Source organism: Salminus brasiliensis, chromosome 3 (genome assembly GCF_030463535.1).
Source record: "Salminus brasiliensis chromosome 3, fSalBra1.hap2, whole genome shotgun sequence".
Taxonomy (NCBI): Eukaryota; Metazoa; Chordata; class Actinopteri; order Characiformes; family Bryconidae; genus Salminus; species Salminus brasiliensis.
The window spans coordinates 23,161,267-23,188,578 of record NC_132880.1 but is presented as its reverse complement, the minus strand read 5'-3'; the positions used below and the strand labels follow the sequence as shown (position 1 = coordinate 23,188,578).

Genomic DNA, 27,312 nt, shown 5'->3' with positions numbered 1-27,312 from the left:
GAAGCATTAGGTAGGTGTTTCTAATAAAGTGGCCAGTGAATGAAAGCACAAGGTAAATATTTCTAATAAAGGCCAGTGAGTGGAAGCATTAGGTAGGTGTTTCTAATAAAGTGGCTAGTGAAGGGAAGCACAAGGTAGGTGTTTCTAATAGTTTGGCCAGTGAGTGGAAGCACAAGGCAGATGTTTCTAATAAAGTGGCCAGTGAGTGGAAGCATTAGGTAGGTGTTTCTAATAAAGTGGCCAGTGTGTGGAAGCACAAGGTATGGGTTTGTAGCTAAGCCTGCTGGGCCTCAACACCTCTCTCCGCAACTGGGTCTTGGACTTCCTGACTGGGAGGCATCTCCAGCACCATAACACTGAACCCTGAGCCCCCCCCCAGGGCAGTGTTCTGAGTTCTCTGCTGTTCACTTTGCTGACTCATGACTGTGCAGCAAAACACATCAGATAATTTACCGATAATACAACAGTGCTGGGTCTGATCAGCAAAGGCGATGAATCGACATACAGAGAAGAGGTGCAGCGGGTGACAGACTCATGTAAAGTCAGCAACCTTCAATGTAGACAAGACCAAGGAAATGGTTGTTGACTTCAGAAGAGTACAACACAACCAGACTCTGCAACAGCTTTTCCCCATCATCCGACTTCTCAACTCCAGAGACTGAATGGATGGACTCCTCCATACAAACATCCACACTCATGCTCATTCACCCAAGATGTAAATTCCAGACCATGTGAAAGCATTGGGCACTAAATACTACCTCACTGCATCATTGGATTCTTTTGCACATATATTACGCATAGTTGCACATTGCATTTTTGCACAATTATTTATTTTAAAATAGACTACCACACCAACCTGTGCTGCACTCTAAATAAAAACTCTAATAAAGCATCTTGACTAGACTTGTAATAAAGTGGCCAGCGAGTGGAAGCACTAGGTAGGTGTTTCTGATTAAGTGGCCAGCGAGTGGAAGCAAAAGATAGGGGTTCCAAGGAAAGTAACTTGACGATTTAGTGAGTGGATATGTATAAAGTAAATACACTGCACACTTTCTTTTGGTGTAGTTACACAGTGGTATAGTTTCAGCAGCTGGTGAGAAAGATGTCTCACACTGTGTGTCTGTGTGATATGAAAGTTTTGCAGGCAGGGTTGCATCTTTTTTAAGTGTGTGTGTGTGTGTCTTAAATAGATGCAGTGGTTCACGAGTCAGCTTGTAACTTTCAGCTCAGTGTGTGCTCTTCTTTCTAGACTCATTCTGTCTTTTTAAGCCAGTCCATCATTAAATGAGAGGCCACAGGTGTACCACTTCCACAGTAAAAATGTAACTGCACTGAATTCATTTCTTAATTTATTTTATTTCTTAACTTAATTTTATTTTAAGTTGCCACACATTCCCATTTAACCTGTTAACTTCTGTACGAACTAGTTGTGTGGGGCTATGTAGAGGCTTGGACGCGGATCTCTGTAAAGCTGCTTTGTGACAATGTTCGCAGTGAAAAGCGCCATATAAATAAATTTGGTTACAGATGTTTGTAATTCTGTACTTGATGGCAATGGTCAAAAGCTGATCTGAGCTTTAAGTCTGGCTCAGCTTAACCCACCATCCTTTAAGATCCACGAAAGGCAAGCATCCAGACTCTTTTCTGTCCTGTGTAAGTGTATAAGAGTTTGTTTCCTCACATAAGCCTCTATTTCAAAACAAAGGAAGTGAGACTTTATGGTTATGGTACTTCTGTTTTAAGTGGATGGCTAACACTTCCTTTTTTTAGGAGCCACCTCACTGACCTCCTACAACAGGTACCACATACACACACGCACAGAAAATAAGTTGAACTAAAAGGTAAACTGTTGACTAAAGCCAACAGAGTAGTCTATAATGAACATATTAACACTACTGACATTAGTGCTTTAGGAACTCAGTGATTAACTCATTTTTATATATTTTAATTTAACAAAAACAAACATTTCAATCCAACCTGAATGTTTAATTACTTAAAAAAAAAACAAATCCTTAAAAAGGAGCTAGGCCAGCATGCACATCACCACTGTAGCAACATGATTCATGTACTTCTTATACATATACACTGTTTTTACACTGTTTTACAGCAACATGTTTACACTGAACTACTTTACTTTCTAATCTGCTTGGCTGCAGACTCTACATTTGAACTCTACTCATATATAGATATATTTAGCAGCATTGAAAACATTGATAAACCTCAGTAACCACAACTCATAGAGCAATGGCCATTAGAGTAATGGTGGAGTCCACTTTAAGAACAACACTCAAATCCTGAGTCTCTAAACGAGGCCAGAGACAACTGTGTCTTAGAACAGCAGTCTGAGAGAAATATGCTTGAGGTCTTCAGTAGTCCATTCTGGCGTGAAGATACGCTCCAGTGTCCAAAGGCCTTTAGTTTGCGCTCTGTAATCCAGACGAATATTCAGAAGACCTTTTTTTTTTTTTTATGGTCGATGAAGTCTCTGGTATTATTTAGCCCAAGTGGGATGAGCATCCTCCCAAAGTTTGTCACTGGACAATTATATGTGGCGTTAAGTGTGATTGGTTGGCAACAGATATATAAGTCCTTTCCAGGAATTTGATTGGTAAAGACCATCCATTTGCAACGGTCCTGTTAAGTGTTTGTGTTGACAAAGAATACAGCAGTGCTTGACAGAACATTGGCTCATGAACAAAAATTATGCTTAATTTTTTGTTACTAATTTTTAAATGTATTGTCCATCACTAGCAGTAAACTAGCAGTACTCACGAGACAGGATGGCTGATAACCCCAATTTTTATTATTATTAATTATTTTTGCAGTAAAAAGAGTAAATGTTGACAACCCTAATTTATATTTGCATGACCATGCATTAATATTCAATTAACTGCCAAATAATGTGACTCTTAATTGACTCATAATTAACTGAAATTGTGTGAAAATCTTTTCCAATGTCTTTTTGTTTACTATTTTCAAAAGAAAACAACTGGATATCTCAGTCCATCCCTACTCCTGAGGCAAAACCAGACATAATATGGTTCAAACTACTGCACTCTCACAAACTGCTTACATATTCTGTGTTTATAATATTTCGTCCTAACTTCTGCAAAAACACCCATGATGTATGTACTGTTCGCCTCGTAGCATGTGTGCTACTGACAGTACATGTTCCAGAGCTAGTTACTGTATGCCTAGTGAGAGAAACAGTGAATAAACAGTTTCAAGGCAGAGATAGGCCAGAGCCTGAACCAACGCTAAGCAGACATGAGAATCCAAATGGAAGCAAAACTGGCGTCTCACACAGCAAGTTGTACTCAGTGTACCATAACAGGGCCCTACATAGGCCTTATAGGGCCAGTACACATCAGCCAAGGCCAAGAACAACCACCCTATCTGTGCTCTAGCGGCACAATGAGGGGATATTGAATCAAGTTAAGCAGGCCGAGACAAGAAGTGGTGTGTTTGTTGAGAGTGAACAGGACAGTGTAGTGTGTGTGTATGTGTGTGTTTGAGTGTAATGGTGGGTAATGGCTAATCTGAAGCCACAGCACCTCACGCTGCAGCAGAAGCCCTATGGTTGCAAATGGACCCTGCCAGACACGCGAACAGACACTAAATACTAAGGTCCAGAGGCATGCTAAAGTCTGAGTCATCACATAAGCTATCCTTAATAAAAACCCTCTGGCCTTCTCACCCTATCCTGTAGGCGTCTAGCTTCCTCCACACTTCTATGCTGTACTGTACACTGCCTGTCAAAAGTTTGGGGACACTTTTTCACTGTTTTTGGTCAATGCAGGTAAGACAAATCTCTGCAATTTAGCATCATGTTCATCAATGGGTTGTAAATGCTTTATAGAGCAGGTTTTAATTTTAAAGTATTAAACCTAACAACGTTTTTATGACATTCCTTTGTAAAACCATAGGCGTTAATATGAGGTCGCCCCCCTTTTGCAGCCATACGAGCCGGTTTGCAACTACGCAGAGCCTAAGAACTTTTCAAAAATACCACTCACAGTCGAAGGAGGGATATCTAGGAGGGAAGAAATTCCTCTATTGCAGTACCACACTTGAATCATTTATAGTAACCCATTTTTTCAGATTTTTTTCAGACATTTGTAAAAGCAGACTGCATGGCTAGGTTGTATAAACCTGTGTAATTGGGACTTAATAAAACACCTGAATTCAATGATTAAGAGGTATGTCCAAATACTTTTGTCCATATAGTGTATATTTATGGGTATATGGATCTGGGTAGCATCAACTAGAGTGGCTCACATCTAGTAAGCTTCAGCTTGAGTAGTAGACATCTAGCTAACATCAGCTAGAGCTACATCCTCAATCTCTTGACAAGCTGCGTACTGTGCTGAGCCAGGGTTCCAAAACCCTAAAGAGGGGGATAGCTGTACTGAAATGAACTTGGCTGCACTCTAGTCTGATTCTGATCCTGGCACTAATCGCTGTGCTGTATTACAGCATGTTTTGGAGAGTTCACAGAACTGAACTTTCCTAATTCATACCACAGCCAACCGCTCACTGACTTTTAAGTGTAGCTGTTCATGGGGCTATTACATAATTACACCAGCGGGCAGCTAATCGAAAACTGGCCGAGTGCCCGTGCTGGGGTGTGTGGAGGGTCGCTGGCGGCCCAGGGCAGAGGGAGTGTGAAAAGAGAAAAAAGAAAACATTAAATCTCTTCTGATCTGAACCTGAATGGCATCTTGTTAGCACTGCATTTTCATCTCTCTCTGCACGATTGGGTAGGAAAGGATTAACGGATTACCACCCTGTGTGTGTGTGTATATATATATGTGTGTGTGTGGGAGAAGATGCGTGCATGTGCACGTGTGCTTCGCTGCTGGTTTCAAAACTCAATAGGGTTTTATGGGTGCATTTGCCTGTATAATGTTCTGAAACCGTGCATGGATGAATGTGTGTGTGTGTATGTGTTTGAGAGATGGTAGTAATGTGTGTGTGTATGTGTAAAACAGGTTTGGTTAACTGCACTAAAACGCTCAGGCACAATGAGATTAGCTGCTTCCTGTCCTGTCCTGCCACATGCTGTCTCGACTGCCCTGTCTGACCCGCAACTGGACAGCTGAACTATACACCTGCACCCCCCACCGCCACTGCCACCACCACCCCACATACACACAGGGAAGAGAGTTTAGGGTGTATGTGTGTGTGCGTATTGTGTATGTGTGTGTATTTCCATGACACAATGTCATGCATTTGTAGGGAAATCTCCAGGAATATCAAATAAGGCTTTTTTAATAACAGCAAGAGCAAAAAGTGAATAAGCAAGAATATTATTTCTTGGTTCTTGAGTATATGATTAGGGTTAACTTTAGAATTAAGCTTAGAAAATATTGTATTGTATTGTTATTACTGTTTGAGCTTGTGGCTAGAGTGTTATAAAGCTCAGCTTTAGTTTGTAACACCTTACTTTAATAGTGTTAAAAAAAACAAAGACATAAACCTACTAACCTAAGGCACAATTTCAATGACTCCTTATTTTGCTATATTGAAACATCAAATCAAATTCTATATTTTGTGATTTGTTACACTCCTAGTGCATATTTATATACATATATAAAGCGTTTCTATTGGAAACTTTAATTCGTAAATTAGAAAATTAGTTCTAAAATGTTCAGTTATTGTGGCAAAATTTTTATTGTTATTATGAAAACATTTCTATGGGATAGAAGGTTTTTGCATGTATATATATTTAGTCATATAAAGAGGTGCATACATATTGTCACTGTCGGAACAGAACCTTTTGTAATTTTTTTCATGCTTGCTTTCCTTTACTTTATGTCCACCTTTTATGATAATTGGACCACAAGAAATGCACCAAAAGTACCTGATACTTTTATTATTGTATTCCAATAATCTATAAACATAAAATATGCAAGTAAAGTAGTAAAAATTATCATTACTTCGAGATATATGTTACCACCATCATATTACAAAACTACCTTTACAGATAAATATGAATAATTTTAATATAGGACGAGTAACTTCCAAGCCATCCAAGCCATTTTTGGTCAATTCTATCTGTCCATTCATCACAAAATGTTCACCGAACATACAGGAAAGCATGCTTTTTCAAACAGGGTTCAAAAATGAAATATTAGTGATTTTTATGCGACAGTGACAGTATGTAGAAAACATACGAGACACATGTATGACCTCACATCCTGGTGTTGTATAAAAACAAGTATTTGTGGGATGCTGCATGCGTGCTTGAATGTTACATTGGTAATCCATTATGGATGGTTTATAGACTCATGTCTATGTCTGATTACTTTCCAACAGACTTGTGCTCAGAGTAATCTGTCTCCTGACTGAAGGCCAGCCAACTGAGGCGTTTCTTTGAAGGTAACTGTATTTTTTGTCATTTTCACTTTCTACTGCTTCATAGCAGGGGCTGTTTCAGCTTGGAAACTGAAAGGAACAGAGTGTTGCATGCACAGCTTGCATGCTTCCCTAGCGTTAACACACATACACACACACACACACACACACCCTGAACCCCCTCTGGCTCAGGGGCTCATCTGTGCTGTATTCACACAAGTTTGAGTACAAAAACACACGTGGGACCCATGTCAAAATAACTTAATAGTGATCCCACTGTAGGAAGTGTTCAGAACTGCCTGTTTGGAGCCAGGCTGTTAAAAAATAGAAGGGAGGCTGATCTGAAGTGTCTCTCTGAGATTTGGATGGATGCTATTTGGCTTTGCTCCATTTTTGCTGAAACAGTGTATTCAACCTGAATAAAAGTTGCAGTAAAAAGGAGTTTAACAAGCATTTCAAATGACCTTTTTAGGTGGAAAACAGCACTGACATTACTCAAATATATGCATCATTTCCACATAAACTAAATATACCAAAGCAGTTCGGTAATTTCATTTTCGTTTTCAATTTTTTTCATTTTCAATGCAGCTCTGAATGTTTTTTGCATTCTGTGTCCCTGAAACCCCAGTTTCAATGAGGACACACCTGGAGAAAAGTGCATCTGTGAAAAGTGTGCCTGTGACAGCGAGCTCTTTAGAGATACTTTAGCTGATGTGATCAAAATCACTCCGCTCAGACAGTCACTTCCTGTTAAAACACATTTTCACCTCGGCTCAGTTCTTTGCCCTGGAGGAGAACACAAACGTGAGCCAGAGAGGTTTGGGGCACATACACACATACCCAAGCAGTGTGGATTAACCCACAGGACTGGAGAGCAAGGAGAAGCACTGTGTTTGTGTGTGTGTGTGTGTGTGTGCGCAGCGGTAATCTCTTAATCTTGTTAATGTCACAGCAGCCGGCACCCTAATGCCGTGTACATGAAATAAAGGACGGACAAGGCAGTGACCAACAGCTGATGACTGCCGTGCACCCATGCATACACACTCTCTGCTTCCACTTGGAATCTCTATTAGATAGAGGGGGACCTCGATTAGATTAGTTGGAGGATAAAAGTGCACAACGTTCTGTTGATTAAATGGCCAAAAGCATCCTAATATTTCCTGAAAAGAATATGGTTTAATGACGAAAACCACAAAACGTACCACAGTGGACAGGACGATATCTTGGCAAGTGAAGTCACCTTAAAAATCTAATATAGGCTGTCGTGAGAATAGTATACCATTATTTAACTTATTTCTACACTTTGTTGTAAATAATGTTATCTACTACAAGTGTCTTGTTGACAGATTTGCTTTTGTCAACAAGCAATGAAGATAATTCCACTTTGTTCAATAAATAACCCAGATAAATTTGCTAATAAATAATCCACATATTTGAACTTCTGTTTAGGTAACAATGCATGTAACATACAGATGTATCATCAAAATGATTTCCCTGCCAAGATAGAATTGTTTTGCAGTGCAAACCTTAACCAACACTTCAATTTCACATTTTGGGTCATTTTCACTTGTTGACATGTGTTGCTATTGTTTTGTTTAGAGTTGAGATGATGTGCTTCTCTGGAGGTAATCCTTCTTGTTAGGGGAGGAAATCCTTCTGTCCTTCTACTTGATGAATAGACCAGACGCATCATCTCACATGAAATGGTCCCCAAAAAAAACAGACCCATCTTTTTCACAGAGACAGCGCAGTCTTATACCATCCTGGTGACAGGACAAGTGACCTACTCTAGCATTTCCACCTTAACGGAGCAGGTGCTGAGACAGAGTGAACAGACTACCTATCGTTCAAGTAATGTCAGGGGTACACTGTTCAATTTCTGTGCCTCGCAGTGACCTGGACTTGGGAGTCGTGGGTACTGTTTTAGACTTTAACTGGCTCAGAGGGCAGGTTAGTATTGTCTCGTTTCTCCCATCATGTGCTTTTCTATGTCAACAGAAACGAAATGTTATCACCACCTTGAAGATGCTGCCAGCAGTGTAATTTGGCCACATGTTGTAACGTGAGGTCAGTGTTAAACGCTGAATTACTACTGAAAATGCAGTTGCATTTACATAATTAATTTTCAAGGCACCCCACGTCTGCTTTAAAGTTCTGTCCTGGTCAAAAAGGAGGTCTAATGTCTGATTTTGACAAAGTCAATATCGAAGCTGAAATAAGGTCAAGTGCCTCAGAAGACCAGACAGTGATTGAACAATTCTGAAGTGGCCCTACAGATCTTTACACCACCAACGTTTTAGGAGGTACTGGATTTTCAGGTCAGGACTCAGACAAGGACGAAAAAAGACTCTGGTGGAGATGCATTGATGGAGGGAGCTCTTAATTTTCTCTATTATTCTTTTTCTCCTTTTTCACCGGTCCAGCAGACGGCCGTAGTCCTGTGGGCCGCAGCCACCTTCGCTTTTTAGCTCTGCGAAAACCTGTGTAAAAAAATGTGGATCTGCATTGATGCGGAGCATTTTAGAGCTTGTGGCATCAATGATGGCCAGACAGCGGTCCCAAAAAGCCTCTTTGGCTGCTTCTACCAGGAAGGGCTTGAGTGGGTAGGAGATTTCGTTGCCCATGTAAGAGTAGGACAGGTAGAGGCAGGTTAAAAGTATGGCTTGCAGCTCATGTTCCGAAGAAACGAGGTCGCCGTCCACCACGTCACGGCAAAGCATGTAGACAAACACCACATTGGCTGGGGTTACGAAGGCCTGGTCCTGCCAGCCCTGGAGAAGGAGTGAGCGATCCACAGCCCGAAGCCACAAAACAGGGTCAGCAGGGGACAGGTGCTTTAGCCGATAGCATCGTCCACACAAGAACTCCCCTAGACAGCGCAGAAGCTCGCTGGTAGACGCCTGGACAATCACACGCTTTGGGGAAGCAGCACAGGTACCATGAGGGACCTTCTTGACTGAAGAAAGCTGCTGTGGCTTACCATAGCTTACCAAGCCAGGCCCGATTCCCATTCCCATCCCCAGGCCTAGACCTGCTGGGCCATCGTAGTTGGAGAGGTTAGCACACGACAGGGACTTTTTCACATTTTCTCGGTTGAGGTGCAAGACAGATGGGTCTTTCAGGTTCTGGTAGATGTTGTTATTGTTGTTTAGTGGTGCTCCAACAGCTCCCTGGGTTAAACCGCTGGGATAAGCCTTTTTAGAGCTGCCCCGCTTCTTGGTGGAGGCCACCAGGCGCTTCCAGGTCAGAGCAGGCAGGAAGATGGACTGTCCACGTTTGAGGCCTCCATGCTCCTTCTGAGCGCAGTTCAGCGAGCGGCTGCTCAAGCTGGGGTAGCGGCTAAGGGAGCCTGGCCGGTCGTCATAGTAACCAGGTTTCCGGGGACCTGGAGACAGGGACAGAACGGTGCCCATGGTGAGAGGACTGACGAGGCCCCGTGACTCAAAGGCTATACGGTGTGGGCTTGTGCAGAAAGAGCGATGATGTCAAACTGCGTTGTTTGTCCCCCAGTTCAGTGGCTGAAATCCTCCAGAATAAAACAGCACAGACAGACTCTAGAAAAAGAGATATAAATGCAGATTAGGCTACAACAAACATTGGTAATGCATTTAGTTTGTAGAGATAAAAGTCTGGACACTTGGATTCTTGGAATCGTATGGCTCTGATGAACCTCTGTTTAAACACCAGGTTTGATTGCTGATGAATGTTGACATGGTGTTGAAATGGGTGGCCTAAAACTAGCAAAATATTTGCATGTATGCAACTGTTTAAATATCTGTTCTTTAATATTGCAAACTGACAAACAAAACAACCAAAACACTCTGTGCCCCAAACCTTTTTTATGGACAGCTGGGATTCTCTTGACTTGTAAAAAGCACCAAAACTCTAAAAACAACTTTGTCTCAGAAAACTATACATTATATATATTACTATTAAGATCAGATTACAACCCCTATCAGCAATCAATGTATAATAAGTCAACTAACAGTTGATCACGGTCACAAAGGTTTAGTGATGATAAACCTGTGCTCCAATGCCTTTGGTATATTCATATTTTACAGTTAGCTTCAAGTTACCTACTTGGTTTACATAGTTTTTAGTGACAGTTTTCTTTATTGAAACTCAAATGTGTTTTTAGTGCTGAAATCCCAACAAGGGGTACTAATATCTACATGAAATATATACATGATATTTTTGCTTAAAACTTGCTCTATAACACATGCAGGTAAACCATCATCATTAAACATTTATTTCAAATAATAAGAAAATAAGATAATACATTTCCAAACTAATTTGTTTATATTATGGCCAGTTATTGCAAACTGTGAAAACATTATATTAAAATAGAAATGACAGGCGCCCCCAAAGATTTGACTGAAGGTGTAAGAGGAAAGTGGTACCAAAACATCCAAAACTCACTCAAATCTTACTATGAAAAGTATATATTATTAACATGAAGTGTTTAGAGAAATGATATGCATATTCAGTTTAGCCTACAACAAATATTCTGATGTATAAAGAGAAAACACATATTATATAGAGATTTTGGAGCATAGCTGTGAGAATCTGATTGTACGCTGCGACAAGAGCGTTAGTGTGGTCAGGATATTAGGTGGTCATCACCTCACTTCATCTGCAACTCCCCAAACCATCCCAAAACCATCCGTCATTCCAGGGAACACAGTTCAACGGCTCCACCGCTCAATGCCGGGGAGCTTTATACTGCTCTATCCCACGCCTGGCATTACGCACGGTGCCAATAGGTTTATGTGTATCTGCTCAAGAGAGTCCTATTCTATTGACAATACCTCTCTCCAGAGACTAGACAAGCTTTGTGTGTGTGTGTGTGTGCGTTTGCGCATCTATGTCAGCAGTGGATGCAACTTAAAGTAGCTGAATGCATTCATTAAAAGGGGTATTCACAAACATGTGGACACAGTGTATGCCAACATTATTAATGTAGTAGATCTGCTGATATATGAGGCAACATTAGGATATTTTGAGGTGAAAAGCACTGGAAGTCAAATAAGCGTCAGATAATATTTTGATAAATAAAATAGATGCAGTTTACAGATGCAGATAAAGGATATAAAAAAAAAAAAAAACTTGGAATGGAAAGATGGAAAGACATACATGTGTGTCCAAGAGGGACATGCATAAGAATCTACACTCATTCAAAGGTATGAAGGTGTTGGTATGAACGCTTAAGCCTCTGACTGAAGGCAATAAGGCATGAATGCACGTTTCCCAGCCTGATTTGTGTCAACACTGGTCCTGCTCCACACTGTACCAGACACGGATTTGCAGGGCATTGTGTTTCCCCTCAAACACCCCTGAGTCTCGTGAGGGAGACGGACACTAAATCTGACCCACTTACAGCCTGTGACCCAAGCACAACTCAGTTAACCAGTCTTTCCTCAAATGACCACTCGGAATAACACAGGTGGAGTGCACTATTAGTCTAAACACATGCTGGAAATGACAATGCAGTGCAATCAACAGTGCAATCAGTGTGTGTAGTGCGTAAAGCACTCCCTACTCCAGACGCACCAACTTGTTAAACACGGTATATTAGAAGTGTATGGGATGCTCACCTCCTGCACGGTGGATATCCAAAACCTAAACCGTGCGCTCCAACCTTACTCCAACTGCATGTACAGTACAGGCGAGGTGACAAATCCCATTCTCCAGTGCAGCTGCCCTGCTTTTCCACCGCGCACCAAATCCAAGCGTGGTCAGAGTTTGCTCAACATGGCTTGAAGTAGCGCGTCCAGTCCTGTGTACAATCGCCAGTCCAGTCTATGTGCTGCAGCTCGTGCACACCGGCTCGGTTTCAAAGGGAAGGACGAAGAGAAGCAGGGCTGCTTCAGAGTCACCGAGCTGATTACACGGAGCGCTGCTGCGCTGCGCTGCGCACTGAGACTATGTGCGGGAACTCCTCCTTGTGGAGCGCAGTGTTATTCTTCTATTCCCGCCCGTATTCCGACAAGCCCCGCCCTCCTGCGCTGGCATTGGCTGGTAGTTCATCCCATCCATCTACACTCCTCTGTCATCACTTGTGCTTGTGTGAAGAATACAGGTGGAAAGGGGCAGAGCAGAAACTGCTAACCAATCACGTCCGAGGAGCAATTGTAGCACAGGAGGCCAATACAATACTTGGCTGAATGCAAGTGTTGGGGCCAATTAGAAAAAATAATAATATTTATACTAGATTTAATATAATATATAAAATAATAATAATAATAATAATAATTATATATATATATATATATATATATATATATATATATATATAAATAATAAAAATTAGACTGATGAAAATGTTGTGTACAGATCTTTTTTGTTGTTGTTGTTGCAAATGCCCAACCCATGTTACCTCAGATTAAAGCATGGACGGACAGATATACTTGAACTGGGTAAGTATTAACAATAATTTATCATTAGGAAGATCATTGTGAAGTCCAGCAGTTCCAGGGATACTAGCACACTAGCTCTGTCTTGCTGGGGTTGAGTTTGAGGTGATGAGCTGCCATCCAAAACAGGAGGTCAGCGAGACATGCTGAGATGCAGGTAGAAATCTGTGTGTTAGAAGGTGAGAAAGGTGTCAACTCATCTGGTTTATTAAATCAGGGCATGAGTTCTTTATTTGTAATCAGGATTAAACAATGGTTGATTAAAGTGTGTTTTTGCCTTTGCAGCTACTGTCAAATAGTGGCATGGCCACTGAGTATACAATTTAACATGCTGTAGCAGAACATCTGAAGAAAGCAAGCCCCTTGGGCTTGGTCTGGTGGAGAAGACATCACGAAATATGTTCAGTTTAATTGTTTTGTTTGTTTTCTGTCTAATTGAAATGCATTCATTGTATTACTAATAAAAGTGAGTGTCTTAGAATCTTTTTAATTGTCTTTTTAGAGTTATTATGAATAAACTATATGAATTAATTGCCAAAATAACCTAAAAATATTTTAAACTTTTAACTTGTGGTCACTTTTAGGAGCTTTTAACAATACTTATTAGGAAAGTTCTTTTTAAGGAAAAAAGTGCCCATTTTTTTTAACATAAGGCCAGATCCTTGCACTGCTTACTTCATTGGAAGACATTAATAAAGCCATATTATTCTTAAGGAAAAGAATAAGGAAACAAATTAGTGTCTTTTTGTCAGATTCTTTTATTTGAATTTAATGAGGGCACAGAAGTACACAGTGAATAAAGGGCTGCATTATGGCTGATTATGATTAGGAACCAACGTGATGGGCATCAGTGAAGCTTGAAAAGAGCGGGGGAGATCCTGAGCAGCAGCAGAGGGCAGACTGATGCAAGCAGGTGTAAATTGGTGCCTTTCAAATGTCACACAGAAAACACCATGCTGTTTTCACCTGCCTTTGGACTGTGGCGTAGCACAAGCTGAGCGACATGGAGCTCCCCCTCACACGATGAAATCACACTTAATGCACTTAATGTTTTTTTATGTATGCTCACTTTCATTGGTGGCTGATGCCATGCGTACATTGCCCTTTTGTAGTAATGGGGTGGCTGTGAGGCAGCAGTGATGTTGCTGTTTTTGGTGAATGGGCCTGCTGTGATGTCATTTCACACTCTGAAATATCTAGGTTTTGTACTGACCATAGATAATTAAATGCAGTTCAGATTCTTTTCTGCTCCCTTGAGTGGATGACTGTGTGGATAATGTAGGTTCCGCTCATTATGTTACTAAGTTAGACCTTCTCAAAGGTCACTAGCAAGTTCTTCTAAGCTCTTGTGTGTAACAGCTTTCTGCCTGTGCTCCTGTGCTGGCCGCTCCAAACTTTGCTCTGTGGTTTCAGTTAGTGTTGTTGGGGATTCAGAAACCAGCTTGATACTTAGAAGTTTGGGAAATATCAGTTGAATTATAATACTATTGAAAACTTTATTAAAAAAATTTAATTGCATTATTGGAACCGGAAATGTAGTCAGAAGCTCTTTCTCATGTATGATTGGTATGCGTACTGATGTTAACCTGTTTGTGTTAGCTGGCTTAAACAAATGTACATTTCTCTGGTGTAAAAGAGGGGGTGAATGCCCCTTTCTCCTGGTTTGTACGACAGAGAGGTAGATTTAGCATTGTATTTTGTTTTTCACATTAGATTAGTTTAGTTCTGTGTTTTTTCTAGTTTGTTTGAGATCTAAAAGAAATAAATGCTGGCATTTTGGCCATTTCAGCCTGGTGTCTTGGTCTGGCAATTGGATTGGCCTTGGCCAAGGTACAAAAGAATATCTGTGTGACAAATGAAAATCAATACGTTAAATCAATAAACTCTTTTTAATTTTTTTTACAGTACAAATCCCACACTGGTCTAGATAGTTCAGGTTGTGTTAGAAATATCGTCCTGCTAGCTGCTGATGTGAGTCCAATTGCGGTTGGCTGCTTTTGCCTACCACTGCCCAGTTCCAACTGCTCCAACCTGGTACTGCCAGACCTGTCTCTCCACTACCCTGCTGTCTGCTGTCCTGCTCTGGTGCCTCACATTGATCCATCCTCACCTCACTACATGACTATGATTGTGACTCTTTACCTGCATGAAATTTCACTTTCACTCATGTTTTCATCCTGTATGGCTCGATAGCACATTTGCGTTTTTTTGTATTCTGCTTTTTATTGTGCTATGTGTTGTTGACCAGAGGAGGATGGGTTCCCTTTTTGAGTCTTGGTTCTTCTCAAGGTTTCTACCTTTCGGTTTGAGTTTTTCCTTGCTACTGTTGCCACTGGCTTGCTCAAAAGAGGCTCGGACCTGGATTTCTGTAAAGCTGCTTTGTGACTGCATTCATTGTGAAAAGTGCTATATAGATACACTTGAATTAAATTGATTTTTTAAGATGAGTGCACGTGAACGTCCCCACAAAGTCGTATTTACCATTTACTACATGTCAGATGAGTCCTGAGGTTGAGGGCAAGTCTAAAATGCAGACTAAAATTGGTTTTAAAAGCTTACTCTCTCCATACATGAAAGGAAAAAAAGATAAGTACATGCTACTGATGCCTCTTTCTGGATATAAACAGTTCTCACCCAATGTTCATACTCTGTCCTTTGTTTGTGTTGCAGTAGTAGCTAAATATACATACAACAAAAACAAGCATTTTCCCTGTGTGTTCATGTTGTTTCTGACAAATACCACTTTAACAGAAATCACATCCTACATACAAGCACCATAGTTGTAAGCAGAACCTTCTGAGGTGTACTGAAGGTCACATTAACCCCAATAAGTGAAGCAACTGATACATTTTCCTGTAAAAAAAAAAAGAATAATGTAAAAATCATGTCAAAAATCACCCCTAGCTCACACTGTGGCAAACAAATGTTCCAAACCATATATGTTTTGTCCTGCATAGGCTACTTTTTTCTCCCAAATGTTGCTGAATCCTCTGAATTATGAGGCCGTGCAAGCTAACATTGTTGTGCACTGAACTGAAATTGTAAGATTGACTGGTTTACCAAATATTTCCAACTTTCCACAAGTTCATCTAATACTTCCATACCTTACATATTTATTGGTGGCAGCAGTTGTTTTGCTTTGTACTGGACTATCTTCTACTTTTCAAGTGTGTGGATCTTACTCTTATGTGAGTTTTATGTTTTTAGGAGCATCAACAGTCAGCTTTATAGATGCTTTAGTTGAACTTTGTGCACTTTCCACAGTACATGTGAGTTGTACCTGCTCTGATGCTGTACTTAGCATTGTTTTTGGTTACTGACTCCCTCATGGTGACACCCTGTGTATTTACGGAACTACACAAAAGATAAATCCTGTTGGATGAACTGTGCACAGCCATATAAACTGTATATAAGAACATACCTTAGCAGTTGTTTGATAAATCTGTAGCTGCCTAGTTTCTTTGAGGCAGGATCACAACTTTCAGCCATGTCAGAAGATGCAGTGGCAACACCTACTGTACACTTCAAAGCTGTTTTGCCTCCTGATTTCACTGGTAATAGAACTGAAAGCTTCTTCCAATGGGCTTGACGATTCCAAGTGTGCTGTGAAGAGAAAGCAACCCCATTACACAAGCTGACTTAGAAGCATGTTAAAGTCTCATGGACTGACCAATGTGAAGATGCTTTTAAGTATTTTCGTCATGCTCTCATTGCCCTCTAGCCTCACTTATCCTTCTTTTTTTTTACCAGATTTTACCAGACCCTTTGTATTTTACCCAGATGCATCTCATGATGCAATTGGCTCTGTTCCTGCCAAAGAACAAAATGGAGTTGAGGGTTAAGGTGGGGAGTTAAGGTCATAGCTTATGCCAGCCCTGTGTTGAATACCACTGAACAAAACTGGAATACATTTGATAAAGAGTGGTGGGAAATTTTGTGGTCAGTCCAGCATTTCTCACCCTACTTGCAATTGTGCCAGACCACCATCCTTTTACTCAGTCTATTAAGAACAGTTCCCCTGAGCTAAAAGTGTATTGGCAACAGTTCAACAGACTGCATTTGCAGAATGGCACAATTTACCGTCTCTCCTCTGAAAAAACTTGGTGAGCCTCCTACCCTTCACACTGTCCTTCCACCCAAGCTTATTTCTGAAGTGCTACAGTTTTTACATGGAAATCTCTCAGTTGACCACCTTGGTAATAACAAGACTTTCACCAGGGAAAGAGAGCTGTTCTATTGGTCATTTATGGCTAGGGACATTGTGAACTGTTGTCAGCACTAAATCTATGCCAGATCCTCAGAATCTGGGTCCCCTTTAGACCGTTCATGCTGATTGTCATTTTTAAAAAGTGACTGTAGACATTACTGAGAAATTCGGTGTGATAAAAATCTAAGTTCTCTCCTAATCATCCTGAGGGGGAAGGATTTTTGAAAGATTCAAACCCTAAGGCCAACTTGCTAAGTGTCTTGCAAATTGAGCCATGGAACTCCATGTTATGCTCCATTCAGCTTTCCTACCACAGTACTCTTCACACCAGCAAAGGATATACTCCCTTCATTCTAGTGCATCTGCTCTTTTCTGCCCCTGTTAAGGCATCATTCACTTCCCCCTGTGCCAGATCTGTCTGAATGCGGCTACAAGTGATATCAGGAATAGTTGTGCTCATGCTCAACAAAAAGCACTGTTTGACAATGGAAAGGACTCTCTGAAGGACATTGGAAGGTTCGTGTTCTGTGTGGTGCTCTGCTGGGAGACTTTGGTTTCCATGTGGGTACAGCCCCCACACCTTATTCATTTTGGCAGTGCTGGAGACCAAACCCACCCTAGACGGCTACTGCCTCTGCACCATCGCCGTTCAGGGCACACACACACACACACATTATGCATGCTTGTGCATACAAACATATATTGGTCTGATATATACATATATATTGTGGTGGTGAGGACACCCTACATGAGGACACCCGCCCTGATGCCGTTCACCTGTGGCCGTGCAGGCTAACGGTGAGAGCGAACACATAGAGCATGAGACGGCTGACCTACCAAGGACTAACTAAGTGGAGCATGTGTGTTGAGACTGTTAGAGCCCCTACTAGGGCTATTATGTTCATTTATTATGGTGATTTATTTATTTATTAATTTATTTATTTATTTATGTTGCTATTACACAATTGTTCAATAAATGATTGTCTTATGAATCTGCTGAAAAGGATAAATCTTTATCTCAGGGTATTATTTATTTCAGGGTATTCAGATTGTAAATCAAAAGTTTTGGTGGATGCATTCAAAGTAATATGTGTTGGATTTGGGTGGACCAGAAGTAATTTAGCAGGTTTTGGGCATTAAGAAGGCATTAATGTTTCTTTTCTTTTTGGAGTATTGATGTTTAATGTAAGGGGTTTTTATAGTACATTTTTAGAACCATGTTTTTGTTGGAGTGAGAGCATGGAGGTGGTACTGTGTACGGAAATATTTACCAAGAACTACAGTAATGTCCTGTGGTTCATGTAATAGATTACCTGGCTCGTCTTTAATTGTTTGTATTACTGGTTTCTCTTTAAGGAAGGTTTGCAAGATATTTGCTAGGTTTGCTACTATGTTCAAAATATTTGAACTTAGTCTTTGGAAGCAGGAAAAATTACTCTTTTGTTCATGATCTTATTAAGCTGACATTTAACATCCTGTGTTTCCCTTGTATTTACTTAATTTGGGTGTCCCATGATTGTTTTGTTCATCTGGTCCATCATCTGGTTTGTTCTTTTCTTCCTCAGTTGATAATTGATAATTGGGTTGATATTTGATATTTGGTTTCCCAATATCCATTGAGATGGATATGCCTGTGAGGAAGTAATTAATTAATTAGTTGGACTAGTGGTGTTGAGAGAAACAGGAAAATTCTTTTTCAAATACATTTTGCATCCTCCAGCAGTCGCTAAGACCGGTATCATTCATACATTGATTTATAATGTTTGCCTATTTCTATTTGATGGTTTGGTAGATGTGTGATACAGAAGGGGGCTTAAGACAGTATTAAACTCCACCAATTATGTTGGAGAGTCGTAATTGTTATTTAAATGTGAAAAAAATGAAAGAATACCAGGTAATTGTTATTGGGTCCATAAATGTTGCCTATTGTCTAGGGTCTACCACATTAATAATAACAAAGCAACCATTAGGATCTGCTAATGTTGATTTAATAACTAGCAGGACATTTTTACTAATTAGTATTAAGACTGCATTTTTTTTTTCAAGTTAAAGGATGCAAAATATATTTATCATAGCTATAATAATAGCAAAAAAAATTCATTTTTACTGTTCAAAATCTGTTAAGTGTGTTTTCTGTAATAGGCAGATATCAGCTTTGAGTTTGACTATGATTTAACACTTTTACCAGTGGATTGTTACTGCATATGTCCCAACTAACAAACCTCTAAAGTAAACATTGCAAAAATATGTTTTATGCTATTATCTGTAATTTATAATGAAACCTTTTGTAGTAAATTAGAATAGAATGAAAAACAGAACCCTTCATGTACTCAGACTTTTGAACTCCAATGTATATTCAGAAAAGCTGCTGAACAATCACACATCACCCTCTAGTGGCTAGATTCGGCACAACCTCGAATTTAGAAAGTCTCTCATCACCCCCACTGAACCTGTAGGCATTTTCATTGCCAGAAAAGGGCAAAACATTAGCCTATTGATTCTATTGGACAAAGTCCCATCACTGAACAAATGTGGTTTTAGTAAATGTCCTATGTGTAACTTAAAAGTGGAAGAAATTTGATGCTCAAACTACATAACAATAAAAAAACTACTGTACTGCATATCCCATCAAACAATCTAAGTAGTCTCTTTGTATTTTCCCCCCAGGAACATCCACTGTGTAAAACACAGACCTCTGAAGTCATGCTTCATTCTCTAGCTAGCATAATGCCTACATCAGGAACTTCAGGTCTAAGAAGATTTCTGCTCTCACCCTGCCGTAAGCAAAAGTGTCCCAAGCCTGATAAACTTTTTCCTATGATTTCTCCTGAATGTTAGAGAGAGAGAGAGAGAGAGAGAGAGAGCGAGAGAGAGAGAGAGAGAGAGAGAGAGAGAGAGAGAGAGAGAGGGAGAGGGAGAGGAGAGAACATTGTAAATAAAAACATGCCATGAATAATAATAATAGGATTTATATTTCACTCCAGTGGTTCCAGATATTGATAATATCTAGAACCACCCTGTGACTCAGCTAGGAAAAATAAAGTCAACACCATGCTTGTGAGGGTTTTATACTGAAGTGCCTCAGGGGATACATTACGCAGTGAAACTGAATACTCATCCAGGGCACACAATGTCTAAAACAATTCATTTACATACAGCTGCAATTGAAATTATTCAGTCCACATTGTAGATTAGGTTTATTAGCAAAATGTACAAATTTCCAGCAGTTTGCAATAAACCAATGAACCAATTTACATATATCAACTCAACTAATATAAGTGTTTCTCCATATTCAACACAAAATGCAACTTTTAATGACTTCTTGAGTCCCAGAATGATTAACCCCCTGAACAGAATCCCTTATAAAAACACACATTTACAAATCAGGTGGCAAATTAAGGGCATTATTAGTTGCTTCAGATGTTCTTAAGATAAAACACATCAAATACCTGGACTGTCTAGGGGTTTGCTGACCGGATGTTTAGTTACAATGTTAGAAATATAGCAAAAGAGTTATCCAAAATATTAAGAGAAGAGATGATTGCCTTGCACAAACAATGAAAAGGATACAAAAAGAGAGCAAAGTCATTGAATGTTCACTACACTACTTGGATGTGGCAGAAAGAGGAAGCTATCACCAGCTGCCAACAGATGCCAGAGGAGGCAGATGGTCAAAAACCCTTCTGCAGAAGATCTGCAGCAAGACAGAGGTTGCAGTTTACACAATAATACGCATACTGAACAATGACTGTCTCAATGTCCATACATTAATCTAATCGGCTCAATACCATATAAATAAGCCAAAGAAGTTTTGGGATTCTGTTTTGTGTATCAATGACACTTTTTTAGGCCTATGGATCAGCAGACCTGCAGACAGTGAAGCATGGCATGGCTCAGTGATGCTCTGGAGCTGCTTTGCTTCCTCTTTGATTCTAATTCCTCTTTGATCCTAATTGATTCAGTCAAGACAACCCTAGGAGGAAATGTCATGCCATCTGAGAAAGATGAAGCTTGGGTGTCATTGGACCTTCCAACTAAAAATGATCCCAAGAACACCTCAAAGTCCACAGGCTTGGTTTCAGAAGAAGTCTTTTAAAGTGGTCCTCACAGGCTCCTGACTTGAACCCCACAGAAAATCTGCAGTGAGATTGAAGAAGACTGTGGCACACAAATCTAAAAATATTAGTGAACTGGAGGCCACTGCTCATGAAGAATGGGCTGATTCCTGGGAACGCTTCCAGAAGCTGGTGTTTGGCTATGCATAACAGCAACAGGGGTCTCTACTAAGTACTAAAGACACTAGTCAATAAGGGGTTGAATAATTCTGAAACTGCAGTAGTCAAAAGACCCCGTTTAATATCTGGATTGTATCCTGAGATTTTAGCCACATGCATTTACACTTGATAGTGAGACAGAAATCCAATGCTGTGTGGGATGGAATATGGAAAAATCCCCACCTCTGCATGCTGCCTGAATAGGGCTTAAAAAGATCTATACTCTAAAGCCCTTTTTTGTATAGGATTAGTTTTACATGGAGAGGTGGGGTAATGTAAGTTTTACCAGATTTTCTCTGTAAAATTCAGTCCCATGTGAATGCTCACGGTCATAGCCATACAAAAACTCATTATATTCGCTCACGTCTGTGGCAAACCTCAGGTGTTATATGACGTACAATAGTCAAATCCAAAAGATGAGTCAGAGGTGTGCAGACTCTGCAGGGGCATGATGCATCTGGCAGCCTTAGGTAAGTCATTGTATAGCATAGCCTATAGCATACATCAATGTTATGAACATGTAGCTGCAAAGTTTTACTAATTTAAATTTTTTTTTTATTACTACAAGTTGCAAGTGGTTGTCATACTCTAATATGTTATCAGTGGTCACAGAACACTGAGCAAGTAGTCATTCTCATCTCAGTAATTTATGATTAAGATTAAGATTTTTTTTTTATCCTGTGTGAATCAATCAATTCTTTCTTCATTTCTAACATGTTTTTCAATCATTCATATGTATAACGTGTTTGTAATGTCTGTAAAAATGCTAAAATGACTAAATGTGCTAACTTTTTATAAAATGCCTTTACACATGGTACAAATGACATAAATATTAATAATTTTAAAAATGTGTAAGAAATGAAAAAGAAGTATGTCACCAAAAAACTTACCGTGTTAGATATCTGAAAAGTTTCCTCATCCATGTAGCTCCCTTGGAGATCGCTGGTGCTGTGAGAAATTTATAGCTGCATGCACCTCTCCTCATTTTAGTGCACAGCACTAACCCCAGAAATATGGGCATGTGGCCAAAAATGTATTCCATCTATAGTAGTTTTGCACTACTGTAGAGAATGAATGGAAAACAGTTTAGGGAGTTTTAGATAGAGAATGATCCAGTATGGGAGACCTGGGTCCGATTCCCAGCCAATAAAGCAAGCACCAGCTTTTGCAATGGTCGGAATGACAGGCTATATTTGGATATCGGCATGCTGACTTTGTTGGATCAGTAGAATTTTAATGCTAAAAGTGCTGGGAAATGTTTCTATTAGAATAGAAACTGCTGGATCAGTGGTAAAATTTTTGCCCGCCACCTGGTGGCAAGTCCAAAGAGGTGCAACAGAAAAACAGCCAATACATTGGAATCATTGTATGCTTTGTCTGTGGTGCTGAAATGCTTATCTGTGTAATGGAATGGCTTTTTTGGTGTCCATGGTACTAAAATTCCACAAAAGACAGTGTGCAAATCCTCACTGAAGTATTATCATGTACGAAATGAGGAGAGATAATTGAAAATACTTTTAAAAATACATTTAAAAATGTCTTTCAACCATAACTGTGAAAGTAAGCTATTATAGTTTACATCAAATATACAGGACGTCATGAATAAATTAAGTAAAATACTAGTTACTTGCAAGTAACTTCATCGAAGAAGGAAAAATTTAGTACGTATTTCAATTGATGTTCTATTATACTAATGAATTTAGTTTCATTGACAATGAACACATTTCAAATCACTGATAGCAAGGATAAAATTCTATTTTAAAAGGAAGAAACTTCAACCAAACAGGACAACTGCTTGTTAGACATTAAAATACTAGCAAAACATGATATAGAAGACACAGATTTAAAAACACTGCAATTAATGGGTGATTCAATTATTTACCACAACAATACTTTATTAATGTATTATTAATATTTTGAACATTTTTAACTACAGAAAAGTAAATAAACCAATTAATAATTTTATGTAACTGGCTAACACACCATTCCATTGCTAGAACAAAACAGTTTTTACTATTAACTGGTAATGACTGCATTTGTGCAGTTTGAACAGTTGATCAGGTGGGGATATAACAATGGACAGTGCTGCAGATGAAACTACAACAGACAAAATCATTAACCATATCAGAATTCACAATGTACACGTGTTGGTGTTAGTAGAAACTCAAACAGCCATAATCGTCCTTCTCATGTTTCACACAGCTTTGCCATTTTGAAATGTCTTATCCCCACAAACACACCAAACAAACTTAATATCCTAATCACTTTGCACTAGTCTGAGCAGGACGAGCAATGTGGCTCAATGAATAAGCATGCATTCAAGTGTTAGCACTCTTGTGTTGCATATCTTTTTTTTTTAATACAAAATGGAGAACAAAAATGCATACTTATTCTCATTGTGGTTGGAAGGGAAAACAAACAATACAACAGTTTAAGTCAGGTTCAAAAGGATAATTCATTAATGTAAAAGAATGGTTCTCCAGGCCTGAAACCTTTTTCAAAAAAAAAAAAAAGGTGACTTTTCCCCTGATGGCATTCCTGGCATGGCAGCAACTGGCGGCACAGCAAATGAGAAATAAGAAATAAATGGGGAGACATTCAGATACAAAACAGACTTAGCCATCAGATGAATTCTGATATTTGTTCAGTGTAACAGCAGTGTACTTACAGCTCTGCACTTGTAGCTTAGAGGGTGAAAAGCTCAACATTGCCCTCTCTAGCTCCTCATCCTGATCCTTTGCTGTAGTGTCAACAAGAATTAGTGTACAAACAATAGGAATCAATTTGTTCAATTCAATTAATTTAGGATTAATTCAGAGCATGTTACTTGTCATGTACAGTGGGGAAAAAGTATTTAGTCAGTCACCAATTGTGCAAGTTCTCCCACTTAAAAAGATGAGAGAGGCCTGTAATTGACATCATAGGTAGACCTCAACACAGGTCATTGGTAGACGGGCAACACAGACTTTCAACTCCCTCCAAAGGTTTTCTATGGGGTTGAGATCTGGAGACTGGCTAGGCCACTCCAGGACCTTGAAATGCTTCTTACGAAGCCACTCCTTTGTTGCCCTGGCAGTGTGCTTGGGATCATTGTCATGCTGAAAGACCCAGCCACGTTTCATCTTCAATGCTGGAATGATGGAAGGAGGTTTGCACTCAAAATCTCACAATACATGGCCCCATTCATTCTTTCATGTACACGGACCAGTCGTCCTAGTCCCTTTGCAGAGAAACAGCCCCAAAGCATGATGTTGCCACCCCATGCTTCACAGTTGGTATGGTGTTCTTTGGATGCAACTCAGCATTCACTCTCCTCCAAACACAACGAGTTTGTACCAAACAGTTCTACTTTGGTTTTATCCGACCATAAGACATTCTCCCAATACTCTTCCGGAACATCCAAATGCTCTCTAGCAAACTTCAGACGCACCCGGATATGTACTGGCTTAAGCAGGGGAACACGTCTGGCACTGCAAGATCTGAGTCCCTGGCAGCGTAGTGTGTTACTGACGGTAGCCTTTGTAACGTTGGTCCCAGCTTTCTGCAGGTCATTCACTAGGTCCCCCCATGTGGTTCTGGGATTTTTGCTCACCGTTCTTTTGATCATTTTGACCCCACGGGCTCAGATCTTGCGTGGGGCCCCTGATCGAGGGGGATTGGCAGTGGTCTTGTAGGTCTCCCATTTTCTGATTACTGCTCCTACAGTAGATTTCTTCACACCAAGCTGATTTCCTATTGCAGATTAAGTCTTCCCAGCCTGATGCAGGTCTACAATTTTGTTTCTGGTGTTCTTTGACAGCTCTTTGGTCTTCACCATAGTGGAGTTTGGAGTGTGACTGTTTGAGGTTGTGGGCAGGTGTCTTTTATACTGTTAATGAGTTCAAACAGGTGCCATTAATACAGGTAATGAGTGGAGGACAGAGAAGCCTCTTAAAGAATAAGTTACAGGTCTGTGACAGCCAGCCAATCTTGCTTGTTTGTAACTGATCAAATACTTATTTTCCACCATTATATGCAAATAAATTCATTAAAAATCAGACAATGTGATTTTCTTTTTAAGTGGGAAAACAATTGGTGACTAACTAAATACTTTTTCCCCCACTGTATGTACATTTTAACATAGATATATACAAGAACAATGTACAAGACCCTTTTTGGTTATTCAGAAATACTAAAAACTTTCATTTCTTACAGAAATAAATGTGAATAAACTAAATGTAAATGGACTAACATACTCAGTGTTTTAACAGGGGGGCTTGTGGCATGCTCAGCAGCAGATGTGGAAACAGAGGCAGATTGCTGCCTTGTCCACAGGTAATGCTGTAGCTTGTACATATGCGTCCCTGAAACCCACCTCATGATGAAGTCTGCAGAGCAATCAGCTCTGATATCCAATATCTCCTACCAGGTGATCTTGGTCGAGGAGCCCAAGCCAACCAGCTGGCCATCTTCTGGTGAGGCTGCTGCAACACCCACTCTACTGGCCTCATAGTAGAATAGACTAAATTTCCGTAAAACTGAGAGCATAATGCACAAATAACTGTAGGCTGTTCCTTGCTATACCTTTTGGCCATTCAGACCCCTTAAGTCTCCTCTTTCTGGTGGGTTTTGATAAGATACATAGTGTATCCTACACCATTTCCCAAAAACCACCTAAAAGACTTTCCTTTTATACTTTCCAAACTGCAGGATATATTTTCCTAGCACCGCCGTCCTGTCTGAGCAATCCCCTCAGAGCATTTTCCTGCACAAGGTCCTCGCTAATGTGCGCAGATTTGTTCTGCAGAGTGAGTAGTCCTTGACTGTCTGGCTTCTTAAAACAGCTCCTGGATTAAAAATCCAAGGTGTCCCTTGCAGAAAACAATGCAGATTTCCCCCTGGGAACAGTTTACTGCATCTTGACCTACTATACAAAAGAAGACTTTCTGAAGCAAATATTGATATTTCAGGGATTTTTCACATCACATTTGTGTGAGAAAGTAGGGTCAGGGGCAAGAGCAGTGTTCCTATTTTTAAGACTATAAAAGAAATGGACTTTTAAAGCCTACTCTGGTACTACCATATTCCTGTTCCCAGACATTAAAAACATTAACTTGTATTTAATGTAAATAACTGTTATCAACACCTCAATAAAGGCAGATTTATATTGTATTTTCAAGGTTGCAACATTAAAATAATTTACATAATTGTGAAAAAGGATCATGTTCATTATTTACAGTGTCATTTCATCACAAGCCACATAAACAAATATACCACAAGCAACACTTAAGCAATATTAATACTGTCAGACATTGACAGAGACAGCATGAAAATTACACACACAAATATAAAATACGATCATCCTCATTCATTATTCAGCAAGTCTTTTCACTAGCACTACAAGTCACATACTCAAACATCACAAACCCCTCAGTCTCGCACCAAGCCAGCCGTGCTAATGATAGCAATGTCAACTCAACACTGCCAGAAATGCCCAGGGAAGATTATTTCAACGTCATGATATTACATTGTATATGTAAATATAAAAAACATCATGTTAATTCAATATTTGCCTCATTTCACTACAAAGCACTAGCTAATGTTATATTTTAGCAAGCAAGAGTTGCTAGCTAAATAGTGAAGCACAAAAAATGATCAAAGAACCGCACTGACAAGATATCGCGAAAATATATCATGTAGTTTTACATTTCTTTTTACATTTACATTTTTACATTTTTAAAAACGTATCTTACCTTTGAACAATAATCACTAAGTACAAAACAAAATGGTCACTGAAGTCCGGCTAGACCACATACATTTTCATATACCTGGAGATCACCTAAGTGCTTACGTGACTCCAAGCTCTTATCTACATTCACATTCTCAGTTCTAATTGGTATTAACTGTGTTGTTGATCATATGACGTGCATTTAGTTTTTAAGCCCGACCTGGAGAGTAGTTTGGTGCAAAGTCTTGTATCACTCGTTTGTTGATCTACTAAGCGTTATCTATCGTGTATGCCTTTATCGTGTATGACCATTGCTTTTGTAGTTCGACTTACCCTTTTTGCCTTTCCTATTGG

At 39.7% G+C, this 27,312-nt stretch overlaps 1 protein-coding gene across 1 annotated transcript; it reads right to left on the bottom strand.

Annotated features, from left to right (window-relative positions):
* Nucleotides 1-1,929: 1,929 nt before the first annotated feature.
* LOC140551852 (cyclin-dependent kinase 5 activator 1) lies at nt 1,930-12,260 on the bottom strand. The gene is made up of 2 exons (XM_072675608.1): nt 11,952-12,260; nt 1,930-9,911 (listed from the first exon to the last, which is right to left on the bottom strand). The coding sequence occupies exon 2, from the start codon at nt 9,768-9,770 to the stop codon at nt 8,769-8,771; it is 1,002 nt and encodes a 333-aa protein (XP_072531709.1). The 5' UTR covers nt 9,771-9,911; nt 11,952-12,260; the 3' UTR covers nt 1,930-8,768.
* Between the last annotated feature and the right edge of the window lie 15,052 nt (nt 12,261-27,312).

What these genes read in the sequence shown, in the direction of transcription:
- LOC140551852 (XM_072675608.1), bottom strand. Translation starts at nt 9,770, where the DNA reads ATGGGCACCGTTCTGTCCCTGTCTCCAGGTCCCCGGAAACCTGGTTAC.